Below are 27,999 nucleotides of genomic sequence, written 5' to 3'. Positions count from 1 at the left end.
GCGGGGAGCCGGCCATGGACGCGCCCCCGGCGGCGCCCCGCCGCATCCTCGGCCGGGCCCTGGCTCCCTTTCCCCGGGTCTGGGCCGCCGAGTCCGGAGCCTTGCTGGAGACTCCCAAGCGGCCCCCCAACGAGCCGGAATCCGGATGGGCCCGCCTCCGGGAGCTGTTTGTCAAAGAGTAAAAGTGCCTCGGGTGTGTGGGGAGGGCCGCCCGGGAGGACCCCGGGGCCGTGTGGCTTATTTATTTACTTTAAATATTAAAAACATTTACTTACTTATTTATGAGAAACGGGGGGGAGAGACAGAGCGAGAGAGAATGGGCGCACCAGGGCCTCCAGCCACTGCAAACGAACTCCAGACGCGTGCGCCCCCTTGTGCGTCCTTACGTGGGTCCCTGGGAGTCGAACCGGGATCCTTTGGCCTTGCAGGCAAACGCCTTAACCGCTAAACCATCTCTCCAGCCGTAAATATTTTATTTTATTAGCGAGACAACGAGGTAGAGAGAGAATGGGCGCGCCGGCCGGGGCCTCCAGCCACAGCAAAGGAACTCCAGGTGCATGCCGCCACCTTGTGCATCTGCCTGACGTGGGTCTTGGGTAATCGAACCTTGGCCCTTTGGCTTTGCAGGCAAGCGCCTTAACCGCTAAGCCATCTTTCCAAGCTCATGGTTTACTTAGGTTTGTGCCCGGCATGGTCATTTGGTCGTTAAAGAGAAAGGTTATACTCTGAAAGTCATGCGTGTTAGGGCTTCCGTTGGTAGAGTGCTCCTCAAGCAGACCCGAAGCCTTGGGTTCGATTCCCAGCACGGCATCATCAGCTGGGCACTTTGGCACTTGCCTGTAATCTTAGCGCTTGGGAGCTGGAGGTAGAAAGAGCAGTAACTCAAGGTCATTCTTCTGGGAATATAGGTCAGTCGGTACAGTGCCTGACGAGCATGCAGTGAGGCCCCTGGGTTCCGGCCCCAGCACTTGGGAGGTGCAGGCAGAAGCCAGCCTGGACCATATAGTAAGTTGGGAGCCCAGCCTGGGTTATGTGACACCCCGTCTCAAAACTATGCGAGGTCGTACGTACAAACTTCATATGAGTTTACTGCCAGTCTGTTCTCACGAAAAGAGAGATTCTCAGAATATTGTCAGGATTGAAACTCCTGGGCTCAAGTAGTTAACCTCCCGGGACTACAGGCATGGGCCACCACTTGGCTTTTTATAGTGCTAACCTGAGTATATCATAAAAACTAAATAAGGGTTTGGTTTTCGCTTTAAAAATTCATGTTTTGTTGATATATTGCTCCAATATCTTGTGAATTTGTATACTTTGTATAAACCTAAAATTCAGAAGTGAGGCCAGGAATGGTGGCTCACACATTTAGTGTCGGTCCTTAAGAGGTTTATAGGAGGATCACTGAGTTCAAGGCCAGCCTTGACTGGGGGAGGGGGCAGAATTCAGGGGCTGAAGGGGTGGCTTACCAGTTAAGGCATTTGCCTGCAAAGCCAAAGGACCCTGGTTCGATTCCCTAGGACCCATGTTAGCCAGATGTACAAGGGGGCGCACACATCGGGAGTTCGTTCGCAGTAGCTGGAGGAGGCGTGTCCATTCTCATTCTCTCTCTGTCAAATAAATAAAAATAAACTATTAAGCAAGTCCAACAGACTGGCCTTTAAAAAAATTAAGGGCTGGAGAGATGGCTTGACAGTTAAGGTGCTTGCTGGCAAAGTCCAAGGACCCAGGTTCAACTCCCCAGTACCCACATAAAGCTAGATGCACAAGCTGGTGCATGTATTGAATTTGTTTGCAGTGACTAGAGGCCCTGGCATTCCCATTCTGCCTGTCTGTCCTCCCCTCCCAAATAAATAAGTGAATAAAATATTTTAAAAAATCAAAAGTGCTGGGTGTGGTGGCGCATGCCTTTAATCCCAGTGCTTGGGAGGCAAAGGTAGGAGGATCGCTGTGAGTTCAAGGCTACCCTGAGACTACAGAGTGAGTTCCAGGTCAGCCTGAGTTAGAGTGAGATCCTACCTCGAAAAGCAAAAAACAAAACAAAAATTCAAAAGTGAAAACACTGGTCTCTGCAGCCAATAGACTTTTTCCCTCCCTATTTCTGGTGTGATAATATGCATTTAGGAAAATATTCCTAAGAGGCTGGAAAGATGGCTCAATGGCTAAAGTTGCTTGTTTGCAAAGCCTGACAACCCAGATTTGATTGCCTAGTACCCACATAAAGCCAGATGCAAAAAGTGGCATATGTGTCTGGAGTTGGTTTTTACCTTCAGGAGACCCTGGCCTGCCCATTTTCTCTCAAATACATAACATACAAACAAAAAGAAAATACACCTAAGTGTATTTACCAATGAATTTCCAGACTGAACATAGCTGTGCAACCAACACCAGAAATTGTTACCAGCACCCTAGAAACTTCCCCTCCGCCTTTCTAATCATGTTCTTCACAATGTCCTAGTTTTCTTTTTTTGTTTGTTTTTCAAGGTAGGGTCTCACTCTAGCCCAGGCTGACCTGGAACTTACTATGGAGTCTCAGGGTGGCCTCGAACTCACAGCGATCCTCCTACCTCTGCCTCCCGAGTGCTGGCATTAAAGGTGTGCAAATCCACGCCCAGCTATTGTCCTAGTTTTCTAACAGCATAGATTAGTTTTGTCTAAGGTTTGTATATTGTTGTTTTTAATTATTTACAAAAATTGGAATATGTATGTGTATGGATGTGCTAGGGTTTCTTGCTGCTACAAAAAAACAGATGCATACATACATCATTTTTTTAAATCTTATTATTATTATTATTATTATTTTTTTTTTTTTTTTTTTTTTTGGCTTTTCAAAGTAGGGTCTCACTCTAGTTCAGGCTGACCTGGAATTCACTATGTCATCTCAGGGTCTCCTTGAACTCGTGGCGATCCTCCTCCTGCCTCCTGGGTGCTGGAATCAAAGGCATGTGCCCCAGCACATACATCATTTTTTGCATCTGGCTTTACATGATTACTGGGGAATTGAACCCTGGCTGGCCCACTTTGTCAGTAAGCACCTTTAGCCACTGAGCCATCTTTTCAGCCCTTATTTTTTTGATTGATTGTTTTGTTTTCTTTATTACTTATGTACATACTCAGTATGTTATTTTTAAATTTTTTTTATTTTTATTTGTTTTGTTTGTTTGTTTATTTGAGAGTGACAGAGAAGGAGGCAAAGAGAGAGAGAGAGAATGGGCGCGCCAGAGCTTCCAGCCTCTGTAAACAAACTCCAAATGCATGCTCCCCCTTGTGTATCTGGCTAACTTGGGTCCTGGGGAATTGAGCCTTGAACTGGGTTCCTTAGGCTTCACAGGCAAGCGCTTAACTGCTAAGCCATCTCTCCAGCCCTGTTTTTTTTTTTTTTTTAAATATTTTTATTTGAGTAAGTGGGTGCTACAGGACCTCTTGTCCCTGTCAACAAACTCCAGACTCATGTGCCACTTTGTCCATTTGTCTTTATGTGAGTATTGGGGAATCGAACCTTGACCAGTACACTGCCAACAAACATCTTTTTGTTGTGGTTGTTGTTTTGAGAAAGGTATCACTCTGGTCCAGGCTGACCTGGAATTCACTTATGTAGTCTCAGGATGGCCTCGAACTCTTGGCAATCCTCCTACATCTGCCTCCTGAGTGCTGGAATTAAAGGCATGTGCCACCACACCTGGCTCAAGCAAGCATCTTTTAACTGCTGAGCTATTTCCCCAGGCCTATTTTATTTATTTATTTTTTTTTAATTTTTTTTTTTTTTGAGGCAGCATCTCATGCTCCCCAGGCTGAACTAGAACTCACTCTAGTCCAGGCTGACCTCCAACTTGGTAGTTCTCCTACACCAGCCTCCTGAGTAGTGAGATGAAAGGAAAGAGCCACCATACTTGGCTTTATTTATTTATTTATTATTATTTTTTTATTTAAAAAATTTTATTAACATTTTCCATGATTATAAAAAAATATCCCATGGTAATTCCTTCCCTCCCCCCTGATGCTTTCCCCTTTGAAATTCCATTCTCCATCATATTACCTCCCTATCTCAATCATTGTACTTACATATATACAATATCAACCTATTAAGTACACTCCTTCTTTCTCTTCCCTTTATGTCTCCTTTTTAACTTACTGGCCTCTGCTACTAAGTATTTTCCTTCTCACGCAGAAGCCTTGGCTTTATTTTATTCATTTAAAAAAATTATTTGCAAGCAGAGCGAGAGAGAGAGAGGAGACAGACAGAGAGAATGGGCACACTAGGGCCTCTAGCCACTGCAAACGAACTTCAGATGCATGTGCCCCCTTGTGCATCTGGCTTAGGTGGGTACTGGGGAATCAAACCTAGGTCCTTTGGCTTCGCAGGCAAGTGCCTTAACCGCTAAGCCATCTCTCCAGCCCTATCTTATTCATTTTTGAGACAGGAGCTTTATATGTAGCACTGGCTGACCTTAAACTCTTTTGTTAAGATTTTATTTTTAGTTATTTATTCATTATAGACAGAGAAAGGGAGAGAGTGAGAATGAGCACACCAGGGCCTCCAGCCACTGCAAACAAACTCCAGATGCATGCACCACCATGTGCATCTGGCTTATGTGGGACCTGGAGAATCGAACCTGGGTCCTTAGGCTTCCCAGGTATGTGCCTTAACTGCTAAGCCATCTCTCCAGCCCCTGACCTTAAACTCTTCATCTTCCTGTCTTAGACGCCTACAAATTGGAATCGCAGGTGTGAGCCACCATGTCCAGCTTGTGTTGCTTTAATATAAGTGCATTGTTTAACTCAGTCAAGGTTTTAGTCTGTTCTGCCAAAAACAAACATGCAGTGTTCGCATTTGGGATAGTGATTTGCATAATGTCCTAACATTGTCTTTTTGATGTTTTAGTGAACAACAGAGACTTTCCAGGGAACTTGAATATATTCTTAAGGCAGCTGCTTCGGCAGGCATCATTGGCTGGGCGTATGGAGGCATACCAGCTTTTATTCACGCAAAACGACGCTACGTTGAGCAAAGCCAAGCTGAATTGTACCACAGTCGGTTTGATGCTGTGGTAAGTAGTGGGGACACACCAATTTAGCAACTCATTTTATACTTCACCTTTGTGAGGTTGTGGGTTGGGATGGTTTTGTTTGTCAAATTACAGAAATTCAGTCTATACTCTTTAAAAAATTTTTTTAAAAAATATTTTTGTTGGGCTGGAGAGATGGCTTAGCAGTTAAAAGTGCTTGCCCATGAAGCCTAAGGACCCATATTCTACTCTCCAGATCCCAAATTAGCCAGATGCACAAAGGTGAGGCAAGCGCAAGGTCACACATGCCCACTTGGTGGCACAAGCATCTGGTGTTCAGTTGCAGTGGCTAAGGCCCTGACATGCCAATTCTCTATTTCTCCTCTCTCTGTTGCTTTCTAAAAATATATCTATTGTTTGTTTATTTAATATTTATTTGCAAGTAGAGAGAGAAAAAGAGAGAATTGGCACACCTGGGCCTCTAGCCCCTGCAAACGAACTCCAGATGCTTTACAGGTAAGTACCTTAACCACTGAGTCATATCTCCAACCCTTTATTTATTTATTTGAACAAGAGGGAGAGAATGGGCGTGCCAGGGCCTCCAGCTCCTGCAAACAAACTCCAGACACATGTTCCACCTTGTGCATCTGGCTTTACATGGGTACTAGGGAATTGAACCCAGGTCATTAGGCATTGCAGGCAAGTGCCTTAACTGCTGAGCCATTTCTCCAGCCCCTACTTTTTATAAATATACTTTTTATTTATTTGAGAGGGAGGGAGAGAGAGAGAGTTAGGTGCACCAGCACTTCTTGCTACTGCAAAAAACCTCCAGATACATGGTCCACTTTGTGCATCTGGCTTTACATGGGCACTGAGGAATTGAATCCAGGCTGGCAGCCTTTGGAAGCAAGTGCTTTTAACCTCTAGCCATCTTCCCAGCCAATCTATACTTTATATATAATGTGTGTGTGTGTACGTGCGTGCACACGTGTGTGTATACACACACACAACAGCCCTGTTGTTGGTTTTTTTTTTTTGTTTTTTTTTTTTTGAGGTAAGGTTTCACTCTAGCCCAGGCTGATCTGGAATTCACTATGGAGTCTCAGGGTGGCCTCGAACTCACGGCGATCCTCCTACCTCTTCCTCCCAAGTGCTGGGATTAAAGGCGTGCGCCACCATGTCCGGCCTTGTTGTTTTTAAGATTTGTATTTATTTGAGAGACCCATTGCTGCTGTGAATGAACTCCAGACACATGCATATCACGTTGTGGGCTGGCTTTACCTGGGTGCTGCGGAATTGAACCTGGGTGGACAGGCTTTTTGAGCAGGCACCTTTTACCTCTGAGCCATCCCCAGGCAGTTTGTTGTTTGCAGGCAGAACCTCTCTCTAGGCCAGACTGACCTGGAACTAACTTGTAGCCCCAGCTGCCCTCTGAACTCACGATCCTCCCCTCTGTCTACCAAGTGCTGTGTTGCAGTCCGGTTCGCATTGCTGGTAGAAATCACCTAACCAAGAGCAGCTTCTGGGAAAAAGAGTTTTATTTTGGCTTACAGGCTCGAGGGGAAGCTTCACGATGGCAGGGGAAATCGATGGCATGATCAGAAGGTGGACATCACCCTCTGGCCAACATAAGATGGACCACAACAACAGGAGGGTGTGCCAAACACTGGCATGGGGAAACTGGCTATAAAGCCCATAAGCCCGCCCCCAACAATACACTCCCTTCAGGAGGCATTAATTCCCAAATATCCATCAGCTGGGTAGCTAGCATTCAGAACACCTAGGTTTATGGGGGACACCTGAATCAAACCACCACATGCTGGGATTACAGGCGTGAGCGTGAGCCATCTCACCCAGCTGCTTTTGTTTCTCTTCTGTGTCAGTGACCGTTTTGAAGACTATGGAGCTCATTGTAGAGTGTCCCTCCATCTAGATTTGTTGGATAGCTTTTTCTTTTTCAAGTTAAGAAAGACTTCTTTTGTGAAAATAAAGGAGGAAAGAAAGCAGAAAGCCCCTGAGCTGAGAGGCCAGAGCTGTTAGTCCCCGTCGATGGTCTCTTGTGTGAGACTTAGGCTTCCTTTCGGCAGGAGCCCCCTAGAGTTGATATTGTATCCTCTTAATACCTTATATCAGGAGCACATTCTAGCTATTAAATTTCCTTTTTTTACTAGTGATAGGAACTTCAGTCACTTGGTCAACATATTTCTAAAGGTTACTGCTGTGTTTTTATCTCTAACTGGCATGCCTCCATTACAGTTTTAGACTAAGAAAAGTGTCGTGGTGTCTTGGGACCTCTCAGCCTTTTGTTTGTTGTTGATTTAGCAAAGCGCCCATCGTGCTGCCACACGAGGCTTCATTCGCTATGGCTGGCGCTGGAGCTGGAGGACAGGACTGTTTGTAACTATATTCAAGTAAGTTCTCTTAGTTGTTAGAGAGGGTCTTGAGGTGTTTTTTCTTAAGTATTTTATTTATTTATTTTAAAACTTTTAACTGTTTTATTTATTAATTTATTTTTTTATTTTAATTTTTATTAGCATTTTCCATGATTATAAAAAATATCCCACGGAAATTCCCTCCCTCCCCTCCCCGCACTTTCCCCTTTGAAATTCCATTCTCCATCATATTACCTCCCCATCTCAATCATTGTACTTACATATATACAATATCAACCTATTAAGTACCCTGCTCCCTTCCTTTCTCTTCCCTTTACTGTTTTATTTATTTATTTGAGAGAGAGAGAGAGAAAATATGAATGAATATGAGCGTGCCAGGGCCTCCAGTGGTGGCAAATGCATTCCAGACACATACACCATCTTGTGCATCTGGCTTATGTGGGTCCTGGGGAATCAAACCTGGGTCCTTTGGCTTTGCAGGCAAGTACCGTAACTACTGAATCATTTCTTTAGCCCTTTACTTATTTATTTGACAGAAAGAGAGTGAATGGGTGCACCAGGACCTCTAGCCACTGGAAACAAACTCTAGAGGCATGCACCACCTGGTGCATCTGGCTTACGTGTGTACTGGGGCATTGAACCTGGGTCCTTTGGCTTTGTAGACAAATGCCTTAACCACTAAGCCATCTCTCCATCCCACTTTTATATTTTTCTTTTTTAATGTTTTTTTTAAAACTATTTTATTTACATATATATTTGAGAGAGAGAGAAAGGCAGAGAGAATGGGTGCACTGGGGCCTCAGGCCACTGCCAACAAACTCTAGACACATACACCACCTTGTACATCTGGCTTACATGGGTCCTGTTGAATGGAACTTGGGTCCTTAGATTTTGCAGGCAAGCACCTTAACTGCAAAGCCTTCTCCCCAGCCCATGTTTTATGTTTTTTGAGACAAGATCTTGCTGTATGTCCAGCTAGCCTGAAAATCACCATGTAGTCCAGGCTGGTTTTGTCCTAACAATTCCCTTGCCTTAACCTCCCAAATGTTGGCATTGGAGATGTGCACTATCATGCCTAGAGAGCGGGGTCTGTTAAGAGTGCAAGTGGGATTATTGAAACTGGAAAACAATGAAATCTTCATGATGCCCTTTTATCCTTCTCTCCCTCTTCTTCCTTCTACTCCCCTTCTCCTTTTTTTTTTTTTTTAAGTTTTAGAGAGACTTTATTACTTTAAATATATTTATTTAGTTATTTAAGAGATTTGAGTAATAAAGAGACTGGGCATGCCAAGGCATCCTGCCATTCAAACAAACTCAGATGCACATACCATCATGTGCATCTGGCTTACGTGGGTTCTGGGGAATCAAACCTGGGTCCTTAGGCTTCACAGGCAAGTGCTATAACCGCTAAGCCATCTCTCTAGCAGCCCCTTTGCTTCTTTTTTTGAGAAAGATGTCTCACTTTTACCCATGGTGACCTGAAACTCACTCTGTAGTCCTGGCTTCTCTTTCTCTGTCTGTCTGTCTTTATTTTTTATTGAGGTAGGTGGTAGGGTCTTGCTGTAGCCCAGGCTGACCTGAAACTCAGTGTGTAGTCTCAGGCTGACCTGAAACTCACTGTGATCCTCCTGCCTCTGCCTCCTGAGTGCTTAGATGAAAGGCATGGGCCACCGAGCCCAGTTCTTCTTCTTATTGTTAATATATATATATTAGTATTTTTTTTTTTAATTAGAGATCTAGAGAGAAAGAGAGAGAGAGAACCAGCCAGAGCTCTTTACCACTTCAAATGAACTCCAGATTGGGTTTGCCACTTTGTGCACCTGTCTTTACATGGTTACCAGAGAATTGAACCCAGACTGACAGGCTTGCAAGCAAGTACTTTTAACCACAGAGTCATCTCTCTAGCCCTTTACTTAAAAAAAAAATTTTTTTTTTTTTTTGTTTGATTGTTTGTCAAGGTAGGATCTCACTCTAGCCCAGGTTGACCTGGAATTCACTATGTAGCCTCAGGGTGGCCTTCAACTCACAGCAATCCTCCTACCTCTGCCTCCAGAGTGCTGAGATTAAAGGTGTGTGCCACCATGCCCAGCTTCAAAGGATATAGATATATATTTTGGCTTTTTGAGGTGTGGGCTTACTTTAGCACAGGCTAACCTGAAATTCACTCCATAGTCTCAGGCTGGCCTTGAACTCACAGATCCTCCTAAATCTGCCTCCCAAATGCTGGGATTAAAGGCATGCACCACTACCCTTGGCTGAAATGAACTTTTCTTTTTTCAAAAAAATTTATTTTATTTTATTTTTATTTATTTGAGAAAGAGAAGGAGACAGAGAGAGAAAGAGGCAGAGATAAAAAAGAATGGGTGCACCAGAGCCTCCAGCCACTGCAAACCAACTACAGATGCATGTGCCGCCTTGTGCATCTGGTTTATATGGGTCCTGGGGAATCAAACCTGAGTCCTTGGCTTTGCAGGCGAGTGCCTTAACCAGTAAGCCATCTCTCCAGTCCCAAAATGATCTCTTAAGCCTGCCATTTCAATGAAGGTAGCAATGAGGAAGGTAAATGGGATGTGCTCTGACCTGAATGTTTTCTCTTCTTCCTAGCACAGTGAACACTGGGCTAACTGTATACCGTAATAAAAGCTCTCTGAGCCATTTTGTCATTGCAGGAGGTAAGACATTCTTGTTCTTATTTACTACTTTCAGTCTCAAGTATGGTTTAGAAAATATGTAAGAATTTATGAATAAGAACTACTAGATTTATTAATATTTTTAAATTTTAGATTGAAAGAAAGAGAATTGGCATGCCAGGGCCTCAGCCACTGAATCACTTTTTAAAAATGGTATTAAAAACAGAACATAGGAGCTAGGTGTGGTCGGCCTGCCTGTAAACCTAACTCAGAAAGTGAGGCAGGAGGACCAGGAGTTCAGGGTCATCCTTAGATACATACAGAGTGTGAGACCCTGTCTCAAAACAGAAAAAACAAAAACAAAAGTAGAACATAAAATGGTGATTAGTAGGGGCTGAATGAAGGAGATGTTGGTCCTGGCTATAAAATTTCAAGTTAGTGAGGAGGACTGAGTTTTAGAGCTGTATTGTACAGCATGGTGACAGTAGTTGATAATGATGTGCTGTGTACTTATAAATTAGTAGAGAAATAAATGTTAAATATTCTTTCTTTTTCTCGAGGTAAGGTTTCGCTTTCTAGCCCAGGCTAGTCTCAGGGTGGCCCCAAACTCACAGCAACCCACCTATCTCTGCTTCCCAAGTGCTGGGATTAAAGGCCAAAGATGTATTTTTTTAAAAAAATATTTATTTATTTATTTATTTGAGAGCTATAGACAGAGAAAGAGGCAGATAGAGAGAAGGAGAAAGAATGGGCACGCCAGGGCCTCCAGCCACTGCACACGAATTCCAGATGCGTGCGCCCCCTTGTGCATCTGGCTAACGTGGGTCCTGGGGAGTTGGGCCTTGAACCGGGGTCCTTAGGCTTCACAGGCAAGTGCTTAACCGCTAAGCCATCTCTCCAGCCCCAAAGATGTATTTTTAAAATGGGGGCCGAAGAGATAGGTTACCAGTTAAGGCACTTGCCTGCAGAGCCTAACAACCTGAGTTCAAATCCCTAGTATTCACACAGAGCCAGATGCACAAGGTGACACATGCATCTGGAGTTTGTTTGCAGTGGTTAGAGGCCCTGGTGTGCCCATTCTCTCTGTCTCTTCTATCCCGCTGCTTGCAAATAAACTGTAATCTATTTAAATAAACATTAAAAGAGAAAACAGAGCTGGCAGTGTAGCATAGCTAGTAGGGTGTGTGCCTATCCCTGGTTGTGGTCCCCAGGACCACACAGGCCAGTGGAAAGAGGTACCGGCCGCCAGATGGCAGTGGGTGCTTGACCAGCGCAGGCCTGCCTGAAGGCTGCGGCGGAGCTGTCAGGATGGGCGAGGCTGGCAGAGGCCCAGTCTGCTGGGGCTAGTGAGGGTTTTGTTTTCATTTTGAAAACGGTCGCCTTGAAGGAAGAAGTGAGGTGGTTGGTGGAGGGTGTAGTGGAGTTGCTAACTTTTAAGGGGAAATGAACAACACTGAAGCAGCAGGAGATTAGAGCCACAGCATAGACTGAGGGTTGATTTTACTTTGTGGCTTTTTTTTTTTTTTTTTTTGAGGCAGGGTCTCACTCTAGCCCAGGCTGACCTGGAATTCACTATGGAGTCTCAGGCTGGCCTTGAACTCACAGTGGCCCTCCTACCTCTGCCTCCTAAGTGCTGGGATTAAAGATGTGTGCCACCACGCCTGGCTGACTTACTTTTTAATTTTTTTTGTTTTAAATATTTTATTTATTTGCAGGCAGAGAGAGAGACATGCACAAACACACAGCAAATGGGCCCTTGAGGGCCTCTAGCCACTGCAAGCAAAGTTCAGATGCATGTGCACCCTGTGCATCTGGCTTTACATTGGTACTGGGGAACTGAACCTGAGTTGTTAGGCCTTACAGAAAGTGCCTTAACTGCTGACCCATCTCTCCAGCGCTAGGATTTATTTTTATTTATTTGCCTATTATTTATTTATTTATTTCAAGGTAGGGTCTCACTCTGGCCCAGGCTGGCCTGGAATTCACTATGTCGACTCAGGGTGGCCTTGAACTCATGGCGATCCTCCTACCTCTGCCTCCCAAGTGAAGGGATTAAAGGTGTGCACCACCACGCCCGGCTTATTTGCCTATTAAAAAAAAAAAAAAAACTTATTTATTTGAGAAAGAGAGAGAATGGGCATGCCACGGGCTCTAGCCATTGCAAATGAACTCCAGGCACATGTGCCACCTTATGCATCTGGTTTATGTGGGATCTGGAGAATTGAACTTGGATCCTTATGCTTTGCAGGCATGCACCTTAACCACTAAGCCATCTCTCTAGCCCCTAAGACTTATTTTTATAAATGGATTTTCTTCCATTGGCTGTCTAGAGTGAATAGGAAGTTCCCTTCATGGTCATTTTAGAATCAGGAAATGTAAGCTGTCAGTATGCTGTATTAATACTATGTTTAGAAAGTTCACTAGAGATTTGTGTCTCATATAATTTTTTTAAGTGGAATTACAGTTTTTAAAAATATTTATGTATTTATTTATTTGAGAGAGAGTGCGCTAGATAGAAAGCAAGAGATTGGACATGCCACGGCATCTAGCCACTGCAAATGAACGCCAGACATATGCGCCACCTTGTGCATCTGGCATCTGGCTTATTTGGGTACTAGGGAATTGAATCTGGGTCTTTAGGCTTTGCAGGCAAGTACCTTAACTGCTAAGCTATCTCTCCAGCCCAGGGAATTGCAAGGTTTTTTGTTTTGTTTTGTTTTGTTTTTTGTTTTCGAGGTAGGGTCTCACTCTAGCCCAGGCTGACCTGGAATTCACTATGGAGTCTCAGGGTGGCCTCGAACTCATGGCAATCCTCCTACCTCTGCCTCCCGAGTGCTGGGATTAAAGGCATGTGCCACCATGCCCGGCTGAATTGCAGTTTTTAAAGGTGATTAATTACTACCTTTTTTCTTTTGATTGAAATAGCTGTCACAGGAGGTCTTTTCAGAATAAATTTAGGACTTCGAGGCCTGGTAGCTGGTGGTATACTTGGAACCTTGTTGGGGTAAGTGTTAACATGGTCTGAGTCTAAGTACCTTGCCTATTAAACATTAGAAAGAATAAATTTGATCCTTAGAGGTTATAAGAGATCTCTGTCTTATATTGAAAGCGGTTATGGTTGTTCAGCTTTTTCTTCTTGGGGTGTGTAATGGGGACCAAAGCCAGATGCTAGGCAAATGCACTGAACTGTATCCCCAGCTCTGACTGTCCAGTTCTGATTCCACCATGTAGTTATCACACTGTAATTCTCACAATAAATAACATTGATTGGATACAGCCAGGGTAGGAGCATACTCAGAATTCTTTTCACTGGTCGCGTACTGCCTCCCGAGTGCTGTGACTAAAGGTGCGCACCACGGCCGCACACCTGGTGTTTTTACTTAAGCTCCGGTTCTCCCGCTTGTTTAGTAGGCTCTTTACTCACTGCATCATCTCCCCTGCTTCTGTATTTGTTCTTAAGATACAGAGAGCTGGACAGAGAGAATAGATGTTTCAGGGCCTCCAGCCACTGCAAACGAACTCCAGATGCATGTGCCACCATGTGCAACTGGCTTACATGGGCCCTGGGAATTTGAACGTGGGTCCTTGGGCTTTGCAGGCAAGCACCTTAACCACTGAGCCATCTCTCCAGCCCAATATTTATTTCTTTATCTGACAAAGATGCTTTAATTGTTCCATACTCCAGTGTCTGACAGTGAACTGGTGACTGACTTGGTGGTGGTCAGCAGAGATGCTTACATGTCACTCAAGCTGATGACGTCTTTGGTCTTTCTCTGATACTGTCAGCTTGCCTATGGGAAGCTTGTTGATGGCACTTCAGAAGTACCATGGTGAGACCGTTCAGGAGAGGAAAGAGAAGGACCGGAAGGCACTTCATGAGCTGAAACTGGAGGAGTGGTAAGGAGCATGGAGACTGCAGGCTGGTGTTGGTCTCGAGCCGCGGCCCAGTCTAGATGACCACGCAGTTCATTTGCTTAATCCTTCAGCTCTTTTCATCTTCGCGTATTTTGAGCTATTTAACGTAAGGGGATAGAGAAACAGAAGGCACCAATCTTTTCAATCCGAGGATCTTTAGGTACTTCTTTTTTAAATGTAGGGGAGCTGAGGCAGGGCAATCATGTGTGTCCAGGCCAGCGTGGATTATCGAGTAGACCTTGTCTCAAAAAACAAAACACAAAAACCCAAAGATGTAAATTTCATGCATGTAAAATCTCCACACTCAGAAATTGACTTGGTCCTGTACAGGAGGGGCGTTAAGTAGGCACAGTGGTTGCTCTTGAATTGGATGCCTCTGTGGAACCTGAAAGCTTTTGCCTATTCTAGCTAGTCATTTATTAGTGTAGTAATTTATTTTTTTCTGTACTAGGTAGGGGTTGAACCTACATGCTAGAGAAGTGCTCGCCCATTGAGCCAAACTCCCAGACCTCCTTTAACTGTTTGTTTATTTAATTTTTAGGTGGTTTTTTTTTTTTTTTTTTGAGGTAGGGTCTCACTCTAGCCAGACTGACCTGAAGTTTTCTGTGTAGTCTCAGGGTGGCCTTGAACTCATGGTGATCCTCCTATCTCTGCCTCCTGAGTGTTGGGATTAAAGGCGTGCGCCACCACGCCTGGCAAGTGATCAGATTTCTGTAGGCTCCCTGTAAGCCCAACATCGTGGGCTGCCATCTAGTGCTCGTGAGCGCAGTGATGGTCACCGTCCAACTTCCTGAAAGGACATCTACTGTCACTGCTGCTCTTTTGTAACTGGGTAAATAAGCACTATTTATTTTTCCAATGATTTATTTGAAACTGCCATGTGTTACATGCACATGCATGAACATTGTAAATAGGTCTACAGTGATTTCATGCTGTGATAATGTGGAAATCATGGTTAGCTTGCAAGTGAAACTAACAAGTTAGTCATCCTATGTGAAGTGCAAGGATCGGTGTTTGCTCATAAGTTGCTCTACCAAAGCAGGTAGGTGAGCCAGGACTCGCTTGTTGTTTAATCTATGTAGACATCCTTTTTATTCTTTGATTATAGGAAAACCAGACTGAAAGTCACTGAACTTCTCCCTGAAGAAATTGAAAGCAGCTTACAGAAAAATCAACCCGAGGATGATGTTAAGAAAATTGAAACACTCCTCAGCCTTCCTAGAAACCCTTCATCATCAGCTGAGCAAAACAAGGACTGAACATGCTTGACCTTCAAACTCAGAGTGCTACAGGGAGCCATGTATCTGGCATTGCCAAAGCCAGGCCTCTGTCAGCCTCTGATAGATACGAGTTCTCACACATGTGATGGTGGTGACTTGCTCCTACCTTTAAAGAAATCAAGAATGGGGGTGGGTGTGTTGGTACACACCTTTAATTCCAGCACTCAGGAGGCAGAAGTAGGAGGATTGTCATGAGTTCAAGGCCACCCTGAGACTACATAGTGAATTCCAGGTCAGCCTGGACCAGAGTGGATTTTACCTTGAAAAACCAAGTAAATAAATAAAAATTTAAAAAAAAAAAATCAAGAATGGGGAATTTTGTAATTTTTCAAAAAAATAAAATAAAATAAAATCCAAAAAGGCAAAGACATATAAGCTATAAATAGATTAGCAGACCAACAGAGATGTAAGTACATATTCAAGGATAATGAATATGATGGAGAATGGAATTTCAAAGGGGAAAGTGTGGGGGCGGGAGGGAGGGAATTACCATGGGATATGCGTATGGTGTCCCACACCTGTAACCTCAGCTACTCAGAGGTCAAGGAAGGACAGAAAGCCAAATAGCCAAGAAGAACTGTCTACGTTTCATTATCCTTTTTTTTCCCCCAGCCCTATTATTTATTTATTTATTTATTTATTTAATTTTTATTAGCATTTTCCATGATTATAAAAAAATATCCCATGGTAATTCCCTCCCTCCCGCCCCCACACTTTCCCCTTTGAAATTCCATTCTCCATCATATTCATTATCCTTGAATATGTACTTACATCTCTGTTGGTCTGCTAATCTATTTATAGCTTATATGTCTTTGCCTTTTTGGATTTTATTTTATTTTATTTTTTTGAAAAATTTATTTATTTATTTGAGATAGATAGATAGAGAGAGTGAGAGTGAGAGTGAGAGAGAGAGAAAGAGAGAGAATGGGCATGCCAGGGCCTCCAGCCACAGCAGACGAACTCTAGATGTGTACGCATGCACCACCTTGTGCATCTGGTGTATGTGGGTCCTGGGAATTGAATTTGGGGTCCTTTGGCTTTGCAGGCAAGTGCCTTAACTGCTAAGTCATTTCTGCAGACCCTAACATTTTGGATTATGAAGCAATTCGAAATGGCTCCATGGTGTAATATTTAGTACTTTGGGCTCTGATTATAAAACAGGAATATTTTTTAACAAAACATATTATAATTTTGAAAGGAAAATATCACCATTTACATTTATGATACATTCATACAAGTGTCTTTGTCTGAAAATCTTTCTCAGTGTACTATCCTAAGTCCTTTCTTTCTTTTCTTTTTTTTTTTTTTTTAATTTTTATTAACATTTTACATGATTATAAAATATATCCCATGGTAATTCCCTCCCTCCCCACCCCCATACTTTCCCCTTTGAAATTCCATTCTCCATCATATTCATTATCCTTGAATATGGGTTGGTCTGCTAATCTATTTATAGCTTATATGTCTTTGCCTTTTTGGATTTTATAGAAGGAAGTAAAACACTTCCCAAAAGTAGATGGCTGGAGAGATGGCTTAGCAGTTAAGATGCTTGCCAGCAAAGCCAAAGGACCCAGGTTCAGTTCCCCAGAACCCAGATGTACAGGGTAGCACACACATCTTGCAGTTGCTAAAGGTCCTGGCACACCCATTCTTTCTCTCTTTGGTTCTTTCTCTCTCTCTTTCAAAATTAATTAAAAATTCAAGAGAGATTAAAGTTGAAGCCTCCAGGTAGCTTGTTTGTCCCTCAGTCTTTAAGTGTCCTCTTGTGTTCCTTCACTATCACTGGCAGGAGAGCAGAGAGGAAGGAACAGGGCAGAGGCCGTGATGCCCTGTACCCTTAGACCCTGTCCCTGGGTGTGGGCCCGACTGTATAGTAATGTTTAGTTTGTTTTAATGAGAATCAGCCGCAATTACTGTGTTGTTTGAAATAAAATACAGTGTAACCAAAAAGAAATAGGTCAGCACTATGAGAGAAGTCCTCTCTCTGGGGGGCTAACCTACATGTCTGTGCTGTGGTGTACAGGAGCTACACTGAGGAGCTCGCTGCCAAGAGGGAAGCCGTTCTGAAGATTCCCACAGTAGGCAGAAGGAAACAAAAGACCGGAATAACTGTGCAGTTCTCACTGCGATCCTCCTACCTCTGCCTCCCGGGTGCTGGGATTAAAGGCTTGGGCCACCACACCCAGCTGCTAGTATTTTAATTTGGACTTCTCTACTCTGCTGAGCCATCTTTCCAGCCCCTCAAAAGTATATTTGGTCTTCATCCCTGATATACAGCCGCTAGAATCCTTGAAACCTCCCAAGTGGTAGTGTCTGTGTGCAGGTGACTTGTGCTATGGCTGGCTCTCCCCCGAGCCGAGGGCTGCTCACACAAAAGATCAAAGCAGGACTGCAGGGATGGCTCAGCGGTTAAGGCATTTGCCTGCAAAGCCAAAGGACCCAGGTTCGATTCCCCAGGACACACGCATGTGTCTGGAGTTCATTTGCAGTGGCTAGAGGCCATGACACACACTTTTTCTTTCTCTCCCTCTTTCTGTCAAATGAATAATTTTTTTTTTTTTTTTTTTTAAGATCAAAGCAGGGCTGGAAAAATGGCTTAGCGGCTAAGGCCTATAAAAGCAAAGGGTCCAGGTTTGATTCTCCAAGACCCTCATAAGCCAGATGCACAAGGGGCACATGCATCTGGAGTTCATTTGCAGTGGGTGGAGGCCCTGGTGTGCCCATTCTCTCTGTGTCTGCCTCTCTTCTATCTCTCTCTTTCTGTTTGCAAATAAATAAATACAATAAAACAGGGCTGGAGAGATCGCTTAGTGGTTAAGGCATTTGCCTGTGAAACCAAAGGACCCAGGTTTGATTCCCCAGGACCCACATAAGCTGGATGCACAAGGGGCACATGTGTCCGGAGTTCATTTGCAGTGGCTACAGGCCCTGGTGTGCCCATTCTGTCTATCTTTGCTTGCAAATAAACAAAAATTTAAAAAATTCAAAGCAAGAGAAAGGATAATCATTTTTAGTCCCCTTCCAAAACTGCTGGTTAGAGAGGGGAACTGAAGGTTGAGTGGCCTACCAGTTACCAAAGATTTGACTGTGGAATGCAAGAAGCTTCCACGGAAACCCAAAAGGACTGTGTGGAAAGCTGGACGGCCTCATGAGGCCCTGGAATGCAGCAGCCCGGTCAGGGCTGGAGTCCCCACACTCTTTCCCTGCACTTTGCCTATTGTATTCTGTGGAATGTCTTGCAAAAAACCAGTATGTTCCTTTGAATTCTGTGAACTCCAGCAAATTCATTACCAAGGAAGGGGTCAAAACTTGAGTTGTAGCCAGATAGACATAAAATAAAGTGGGCCTCAAGGTTGGCACCCACGGGGAGGGCAGTTGTAAGGGCCTGAGCCTTTACTCTGTGTGACCTGACATCAGGCAGGTTGTTAGAATGGAAGCGGATTCACTCTGGTGTCCACTGCTGGGATAATTGCTGCCTAGAAGAAATGCCGCTTGAAAAACATATGTATATATATGTGTGTGTGTATGTATGTAATTTTTCTTTATTTGAGAGATAGAAATAGGCAGGGGGAGAGAGAGAATGGGTGTGCCATGGCCTTCAGCCACTGCTAATGAACTCCAGATACATCTGCCGCCTTGTGCATCTGGCTTATGTGGGTACTGGGGAGTCAAACCTGGTTCTTTTGGCTTTGCAGGCAAGTGCCTTAACCGTTAATCCATCTCTCCAGGCCCGAATTTGCCACTTTTGGAGTCACAAAACTGTGAGATTGGGCGGGGGGAGGGGGGGTTAGCAAAATTATTTAGTAAAATGTTTACATGATATTTGTAGCTATAAGAATATGAAAGCCAGGCCGGGCGTGGTGGCGCACGCCTTTAACCCCAGCACCCAGGAGGCAGAGGTTGGAAGACCACTGTGAGTTCAAGGCCACCCTGGAACTACATAGTGAATTCCACGTCAGCCTGGGCTAGAGTGAGACCCTACCTTGAAAAAAAATATGAAGATCTCTGCCACCAATCACCAGTACATTGACACTGTGAAGTCTGTATTACTACCATATAAGTCATGTTTTTCATAATTGCTCTAATAACTTCTGAAAAATTGTTAACTAGCTATTCTGCTCATTGTTTTATTCACACATTAATGTATACACCTAGGGGCTGGAGAGATGGCTTGGCTGTTAAGGTGCTTGCCTGTAAAGCCTAAGGTCCCACGTTCAATTCCCCAGTACCCTTGTAAGCCAGATGCACAAGGTGGTACATGCATCTGGAGTTTCTTTGCAGTGGCTAGAGGCCCTGGTGCCCCATTCGTTCTCTGTTTCTCAAATAAGTACACAAAAATCTTTTTAAAGTATACAACTAGAAAGTTGCTTTTAAAATAATTTTATTTATGTCACAAGAGTATCTGAATAATAAAAGCAAAGTGTAACTAAATAACACATTTATCAAATGTAATAAGTTAATATACTTGAGTTGATTAAGTTTTTTTTTTTTTTTTTGGTTTTTCAAGGTTGGGTCTCACTGTAGCACAGGCTGACCTGGAATTCACTATGTAGTCTCAGGGTGGCCTTGAACTCATGGCGATCCTCATACCTCCCCCTCCCCAGTGCTGGGATTAAAGGCGTGCACCACCACACTTGGCCCAAGTTAGGTAATTTTTGGTGGCTAAAATCTTGAGGTCTCCTTTTGATCACTCTAAGGATTGCTAATCTTAAGATTCTACCACATACTTTTTTTTCTGGTCCCCAAGGTAAGGGTCTCACTCTAGCTCAGGCCGACCAGGAATTCACTATGTAATCTCAGGGTGGCCTCAAAGTCATGGTGATCCTCCTACCTCTGCCTCCTGAGTGCTGGGATTAAAGGTGTGCACAATCACGCCTGGCAGCATTATGAATCTTAAATGCTCCTAGTTGGTTGGTTTTGGTGTTTGTTTCAAGTTCTTATTAGTCCACTGCTTCTATTTTTTTATTTAGTGCCTTGGTTCTGAGAGCACCCATATAAAAATGGACCTGTGTTCTCAGGCTGTATAACAGAAGCTGTTAGGGCCATCAAAAGCAAACATCTAGCCACAGTTGAGAAATGTCATCTTTTACCATCCAGTTCCACATTTTCACATGAGACCAACTGCTCCAGCCTAAAATGGCTGGGCCCATTCCTGGTCCAGTGAGTTACAGAGGACAGTTTGAAAAGGAGCAGTTGGGTAACATAAGGAACACCACTACTTCTTGCTTCTCTTTCTTTGGACAAAGAAAGGAATCTGGGTTAGACAGCATCCTGCTGTGTAGTCAGGCTGGCCTGGAACTCAAGATTCTCCTGCGTGAGCCTCTGGAATGCTGGGATTCCATGCATACATCACCATGGCCCGACTTAACATCTTACTTTTCAATTCACTGATGTCAGAGGGATCCGTCAGTCACAAGGAGCAAAAGGTACTTCTGGGTCTCAGGGAACCCTACAGAAGACTGTTACCTAAAGTGATTTCTCACTGCTTAGTAAACTATCTCATTGAGAACTCTCTCATAACTATTTCAAACGAGAAGAGACTGGCCTAAAGCCATATAAAGAGACTGCCAGTCCAATATGAACTAGTAGAGTGTGGATCTGTAAACGCCTGCAGCTTGACCTTTGCTTTGAGGGATGCAAGGCCTGCATTCATCCTGCATGTCACAACAAATCGTTTTGTATAATTTTCTCATGAACCTCATAAGGAAGTAGAGGGACAGAAAGGCAAATGCAATGAAAAATACTAGCTGAACACCAATGTTTCCATTACACCGATATAGAGGTTCATACACAAGTTATACTGGGCCCTTTTAAAGTTTTTTCTATCAAACCCAAGGCTGCAGAAGTGCTAACTAAGCAAACACTATACCACTGAGTTAACTGTCCAAGACCCACCTAACATCAGGAACTCTAGAAGACTTTAACTGCCATGTAGCTAAGGTCAGAGCTGAAGATCAAATGAATGAAGGTGCCAGAGCCAGGAAACTGGTTCTGACTGGCCTACACCATTCAGGTCCCCTCCCTGAGCCTCCGTGCCCTTGTCATGGAAAAGACTAGTGTTCTACCAGGAGTGGTGGCTTACCCCCTGCAATCCCAGCTCATGGGAAGCTGAATCAGGAGGATTGCTCCAAGTCTGAGGCTAGACTGGGCTACGTCATGAGTTGAGCATCCTGGTCTACAGAGTAAGATCCCCCCCACCAAAAAAAAAAATAAAAGAGAAAAAAAACCTACAAAAATCAAAAGCTAGTGTTCTGTAATGTCCCTTCCAAACAGTCTTCTGTATGGAGGCCACCAGAACTACTGTGGAGCTCATCACACTCCTCTTGATTCTTCATGACCACAGAAGAGGAATGTGGTGGTTTGATTCAAGTGTTCCCCATAAACTTTGTGTTCTGAATGCTTGGTCTCCAGCTGATGGCAATTTGGGAATTGGATCCTACTGGAGGCAGTGTAGTATTGGGGGCAGGCTTATGGGTGTTATAGCCAGCTTCCTGTTGCCAGTGTTTGGCACACTCTCCTGTTGCTGTTGTCTACCTGATGTTGGTCAGGAGGTGATGTCCCCACCGCCTGCCCATGCCATTGTTTTCTCCTGCCATCATGGAGCTTCCCCCTTAAGTCTGTAAGCCAAAATAAACCCCCTTTTCCCACAGGCTGCTCTTGGTCAGGTGTTTCCTGCCAGTAATGTGAACCTGACTCCAACAGTAAAATTGGCACTGAGTGGGGTCATTACTGCTGGAAACCTGACTGTGTGGCTTTTTGCCTTTTGTAACTGATTTTCAAGAAGAACGTGGAAGGATTCAAAACCTTGGCCTAAGAAATGCCTTGCAGTGCTCTAAGTATACAGCTTGATGGACTATTATGGTCAGAGTTGAAAGACCTGAATGTAGTAATGGACTGTGAGGTTTAGTTTATGAGGGTGAGAAACAGCTTTACCTGGACTGGGCTAGAAGCACTTTGTGTCAGAGGCTCGCTGTTATGCCTGTGTCCTGAGAACTTGTGCAGGGTTGCATTGCGGAGAAACAGACTGGTGTGAGCAGAGGGATATGGCAGACCTGAAATCTTTGGGATGAAAATTCTGCCCCTTCAGCTGCAGCTGTTTGAGAAATTACAACCATTGAGCTTGGGCCAAATGATCTGTACTGGGACAACAGGAAGAATGCAATCTTTTGAAGGGATCTGAATGCTGAAAGGAGTGTCCTGTTCTTCAAAGTCTGCCTTTTCCCCTCTGGATCAACAAATTGGCATCCCACCTGCTTTTATGGAGTATAAGGAATATAGGAAAGAGAGGGTCATTGAATTCACAACATGGTTTTGTGTTTTGGAAATGGCTATGGGTAGTGTAAAGCAGGCTTCTTGAATTACCTGCATTGAGCCCAGTGGAGCCATGGACATAATCATGGGTTGCAGAGACCCAATGGAGAGGCCAGGACTATGAGATGGTTGCCCAAGAGAACTGCCAGCACTGGATGAAGTTTTCAAGGACTTGAGTAGCCTAGCTGGAGGGGCAGAATGGAATGCCAGAGACTTGTCATTGGTTAGAATTATGGGACTTGGAGATTTGTCACTGACTAGAGTTGTTGGACTTGGAGCTACAGAGTTTGATATTTGATATTTGCCCTATTTAAATCTTGTTCTGGTTGCATATTTCTTTACTATGTCCAATGCCATCTTTTGCATTGTGTTTATTCTGTGCCATTATGGGTTTTTTGGCATTTCGGCTCAGTTAAAAGATCTTGGACAATGGGGATGTTTGAACATCATTGGGATTGATAAAAACTATAGGAACTTTTAAAGTTGGGCTGAATGCATTATATTTTACATCATGTATGGTTATCAGTTTTGGGGGCCTGGGGTGGAATGTGGTGGTTTGATTCAGGTGTCCCCCATAAACCTGTGTTCTGAATGCTAGGTTCCCAGCTGATGGCATTTCAGGAATTGAATCCTCCTGGAGGCGGTGTATTGTTGGGGGCGGGCTTATGGGTGTTATAGTCAGCTTCCTCTTGCCAGTGTTTGTCACACTCTCCTGTTACTATTGTCCACCTTGGCCAGGAGGTGATGTCCACCCTCTGCTCATGTCATCATTTTCTCCTGCCATCATGGAGCTTCCCCCTCAAGTCTGTAAGCCAAAATAAACCCCTTTCTCCCCCACAAGCTGCTCTTGGTCAGGTGATTTCTGCCAACAATGTGAACCTGACTGCAACAAGGCTCCTCCTAGAGAACACATTTGCAGGCCGGGGCAGGGTAGTCCTAGACATCTGAGAAGGCAGTTGCAAATGTAGATGTAGAACCTGAGGAAATAAAATAAATCAATGAATAGCTCAAGCCCTACATTTGAAAGAGGAAACATTACAATTATATATTCGTAAATATTTTTAAATTTTTTTGTTCATTTTTTATTTATTTATTTGAGAGTGACAGACACAGGGAGAAAGACAGATAGAGGGAGAGAGAGAGAATGGGCGCGCCAGGGCTTCCAGCCTCTGCAAACGAACTCCAGACGCGTGCGCCCCCTTGTGCATCTGGCTAACGTGGGACCTGGGGAACCGAGCCTCGAACCGGTTCCTTAGGCTTCACAGGCAAGCGCTTAACCACTAAGCCATCTCTCCAGCCCTATATTCGTAAGTATTTTATCTTTGACTGTACTGTGGTGTGTTGTATGTGTGTGGGTGTGCATGCACGTGGGTGTGCAGATGTGCTCTGTCTGCAGGTACAGAGCTGAACATCAGGAGACCTTCCTCTGTCACTCATCCGGGTATTTCATTGAGATGGAGTCTTTTGTGAACATGGAGCTGCCCTTTTCTTGAGTACCAGTGGTTTTCTGCTCTCCACTCTCCACAGGACTGGGGTGGTATGTGTGCGTGGCCATGCCCAGCTGTCTACATAGGTCCTGGGGAATTGAACTCAGGTGGTCTCAGGTCCTCTTGGGCCTTCCTGCTTGTGCCAAGTACTCTTACCCACTGAGCCAGCTCTCTAGCTATATATTTAGTTTGCTTATTTTCTCCAGGTAGGGTTTTACTGGAGCCCAGGCTGATCTGGAACTCTCTCTGTTAGTTCCAGGCTGGCTTCAAACTCACAGTGATCCTTCTACCTCTGCCTCCTAAGTGCTAGGATTAAAGGCATGTGCCACAATGCCTGGCCCAATTCTGTCCATACGTATGTATGTGTGTGTATGTATGTATATGTATATATATATATATATTTAAGATTAATTAATTTATTTGAGAGTCGCAGAGAAAGAAACATGTTGGGCCTTGAGAGGCCCGGGCATGAGGCTTAGTGGAACTTCCTGAGTCTAGCTAAAGTTTGGCGACTTGTCTCTGGCCAGCTAGGACTCAGCAAGACGCCTAATGGCTTCCGGCCTGCCACCTCCGCGTGGCAATTGTATTTACCATCTCAATAGTCACAGTTTACTATTGGCCCTTACCTCCCCCCATCCTAAATTCCCCGCCTTTGTCCCCAACATGATATAGGCAACTGCTTATAACAATAAAGCGAGTTCCTATGAATTCCTGCTTCCACAAGACTCCTGACTCAGTGTGGTTTTTCTCTGGTGAATAGGAGAGGTTCTGAGTCATCCAGTGCTCATCCATCTCCTCAATCCCTTGGGAGGAACCAGCGGGCCTGGTCCCTCCTCAGCACTACCTGCCCACTGGGAAGGAGCCTGGCAGAAGCAGAAAGCGAGAGAATGAATGAGCACACCAGGGCTTCCAGCCACTACAAACAAAGTCCAGATACATGCTCCACCTTGCGCATCTGGATTATTTGGGCCCTGGGGAATTAAGTCTCAAACCAGGGTCCTTAGGCTTCACAGGCAAGAGCTTAACCACTAAGCCATCTCTCCAGCCCCCAATTCTGTATATTCTAAATCTCAAGGCCAAGTGTATTGCTAACTTGAGGTAACATTGTACATGATAATCTTGATCCTAAGTAATATGAAGGGAGCTCCCAGTTTTCAGAGATATGAGAATTAATGTACCTTTTTTTGTTTGTTTGTTTTTTGAGGTAGGGTCTCACTCTAGCCCAGGCTGACCTGGAATTCACTATGGAGTCTCAGGGTGGCCTCGAACTCACAGCGATCCTCCTACCTCTGCCTCCCGAGTGCTGGGATTAAAGGCGTGCGCCACCACGCCCGGCTTAATGTAACTTTTTAAAAAGTATTTTTATTTGCAAAGAGGGAACGGGCACGCCAGGTCCCCTAGCCACTGCCAACGAACTCCAGATGCATATGCTACTCTGTGCATCTGGCTTTATATGGGTACTGGGAAATTGAACCTAGGTCATTAGGCTTTACGGGCAAAGCACCTTAACTGCTGAGCAGCTCTCCAGCTCTGATGTAACTTTTTTTTTTTTTTTGAAACGGGGTCTGTAGCCCAGGGTGATCTGGAATTCACTCTGTATCCCAGGCTGGCCTCAAACTCAACTGATCCAAATGCTGGAATGAAAGGCGTGCACCACCACGTCCTTTGTAGCTTCTACTGCGCAAAATGTAGTAAATGCTGACCAAATACTTAACTTCAGTACTCGCTTGCCCCAGGCATGTGCTGGCACTCTTCTGGGTGGTGGTGGTGGTGGGCAGGGGGCCACGGGTAAAGACTTGGTTGCTTTTCTCAGCAAGCCTAGGGTTTGGTGAGTGATGCGATACCAGGGCCCATGAAACTGAACTCCGGGTGGCATGTGATATACCAAACTAAACGGCAGTTCAGAGGTGGGCCTGTTTGAACGCCGGAAAGTGGTCCGGGAGGCTTTGCGTTCAAGGCTGGAGTCACAGCTTCGCTTGCAGCAGCAGACTTGAGAGAGTTAATGCTTCGTAGTGATAGAGCCGAAGTGGGGAGCATTCGGGAAGCCCCTCTGAGAAGTACTGTGTTGCTTTGGGGGGAACAGGACGGGCTGCCCCAGAGCAGCAGCGGTCCACCTGTTGGTTCTGGACTGACCCCTCGTCTGTGTGACTTCCTCCCGTTATGAAATGGTCCCCCAAAGCACCCCTGAGTGATTAAAGGCCTGGTGCCAGCTAAGGGGCTTTGATCTTTTCATTCTATGGTGGCATTGCTGGGAGATGGTGCAAAGGAGGAGGGGGGGTGGCTAACTGGAGGAAGTAGGTCCCCCAGAGTCCTGCCCTGTCTTATCCTGTGCCCCATCCTCTTTTCTGTGCTTGTCAACGGGCGCGGGGTGAGCAGCTCTGTGTCCCCACAGGCCACGGTGGTGGAGCCAAGAAACCATCTGCTGGAGCCGTGAACTTACGACCACGCTCTCTGTGGGTGTGTATGCGTATGGTATGTGTGCACCCCACATGTGTGTGCAGATGTCCGTACCCCCCCATACGTGCAGAGGACAGCGTTGCATGTCCTCTTCTGCCTTTTACTTCTTTGCGATGAGGTGTTAGCAGACAAGTTGGCTAGGGAGTCAGGGTAACAGAACCCCAAATGTGAGTGTTTTGTCTTCCTTGCCTAAAAGCAGGAAATGTCACTCCAGAAACCTGCGTGTTACACCTTCCTGGGAAGATTTCTGGATTGAGTCTTGGCCCTTCCTAGAGGACAGAAACCTTGATTCTTACCTAAGATTACTGGGAAAGCTGTAAAGTCTGCTCTGTGTCCATAGCAACCTACATTCCTGGTCTTCCTCACATAGCCACTCAATCCCTATACAAAACCCAGATCGTGGGCTGGACAGATGGCTTAGTGGTTAAGGCACTTGCCCGCAAAGCCTAAGGACTCACAAAAGCCAGATGCACGTGGTGGCGCATGTGTCTGGAGCTCTTTTGCAGTGGCTAAAAGCCCCAGCATGCCCATTCTCTCCCTCTCTATCTGCTTCTTCCTCTTTCTCTCTCTCAAATAAATACATACAAACTTAAAAACAAAAACAGATCTTCTCAAACGCCCTCTTGCCTCCCTGAGCAAGAGCTTCACCTTGCTTCCTTATGTTCTGGGCTTAAGCGCCCTTTCTCTTCGTCCTAAAGCTTTATGCTATAATAAAGTCTTTCTGAACCTTATCCTTTGGTCTGCAGATTTCTTTCTTTCTCCTTCTTTCCTTCCTTCCTTCCTTCCTTCCTTCCTTCCTTCCTTCCTTCCTTCCTTCCGTCCTTTCTCTCTCTCTCTCTCTCCCTCTCTCTCTCTTTCTTTCTGTTTTTCCTTTTCTTTCCCATTCCTCCCTTCCTTCCCTTCTTTCTTTCTTTTTCTTTCTTTCATTAGGGTCTTGCTCTACCCCCAAGCAGAGCTGCAATTCACTATGTAGCCTCAGGGTGGCCTCGAACTCACAGTAATCCTCCTACCTCTGCCTCCTGAGTGCTAGGATTAAAGGTGTGTGCCACCATGCCCTGCCCATGGATTTCATTGAATTCATGGAACAAAGATCCCCAAATTATCAGTGCATTGGCCTACAAGAAACGCAAAACTCCTGCATCAGAAGTTTCTCACTTAACCTGGAGCACTGTTTTCAGGCAGACTGGCTTACCAGTCAGTCCCAGTAACTCTCCAGTTTCTGCCCTCTATAGAACTGGGGTTACAGGTACACATGGTCACACCCAGTTTTTACTTGGGTACTAGAGACTGAACTCAGGGTGCATCAAGCCCTCATGCTTGCATTGCAAGCCCTGTGACCCCTTGAGCCATCTCCCCAGGCCAACCCCCGTCTGTTCAGTCAAGTTTGTCACTGCAGTGACAAACTAAGTAATACAATGAGCTCAGCCGAATCACTCAACCTTTGTGAGCCTCATTTTTCTGTCTCCTAGAATGGGATAGAAATATCTCACGCATACAGATCGTTTTCGATGTGTATGTGTGTG

At 44.8% G+C, this 27,999-nt stretch overlaps 1 protein-coding gene across 1 annotated transcript; it reads left to right on the top strand.

Annotated features, from left to right (window-relative positions):
- Positions 1 to 14: 14 nt before the first annotated feature.
- On the top strand, positions 15 to 15,447 carry Timmdc1 (translocase of inner mitochondrial membrane domain containing 1). Its single transcript, XM_045147825.1, has 7 exons — positions 15 to 178; positions 4,880 to 5,045; positions 7,326 to 7,414; positions 10,001 to 10,068; positions 12,952 to 13,030; positions 13,813 to 13,923; positions 15,050 to 15,447. Exons 1-7 carry the CDS (start codon positions 15 to 17, stop codon positions 15,198 to 15,200), a joined length of 828 nt encoding a protein of 275 aa, XP_045003760.1. The 3' UTR covers positions 15,201 to 15,447.
- The last annotated feature ends 12,552 nt before the right edge of the window (positions 15,448 to 27,999 follow it).

The sequence above is a fragment of the Jaculus jaculus genome, chromosome 4 (genome assembly GCF_020740685.1).
Source record: "Jaculus jaculus isolate mJacJac1 chromosome 4, mJacJac1.mat.Y.cur, whole genome shotgun sequence".
Lineage (NCBI taxonomy): Eukaryota > Metazoa > Chordata > Mammalia > Rodentia > Dipodidae > Jaculus > Jaculus jaculus.
Note: the sequence above shows the minus strand (reverse complement) of the source record. Positions and strands in the feature narration are given on the sequence as shown.

What these genes read in the sequence shown, in the direction of transcription:
- Timmdc1 (XM_045147825.1), top strand. Translation starts at nt 15, where the DNA reads ATGGACGCGCCCCCGGCGGCGCCCCGCCGCATCCTCGGCCGGGCCCTG. An exon ending in CGGGAGCTGTTTGTCAAAGA is followed by an intron (nt 179 to 4,879) that starts GTAAAAGTGCCT and finishes TTGATGTTTTAG; the next exon opens with TGAACAACAGAGACTTTCCA. An exon ending in CCATTTTGTCATTGCAGGAG is followed by an intron (nt 10,069 to 12,951) that starts GTAAGACATTCT and finishes TGATTGAAATAG; the next exon opens with CTGTCACAGGAGGTCTTTTC.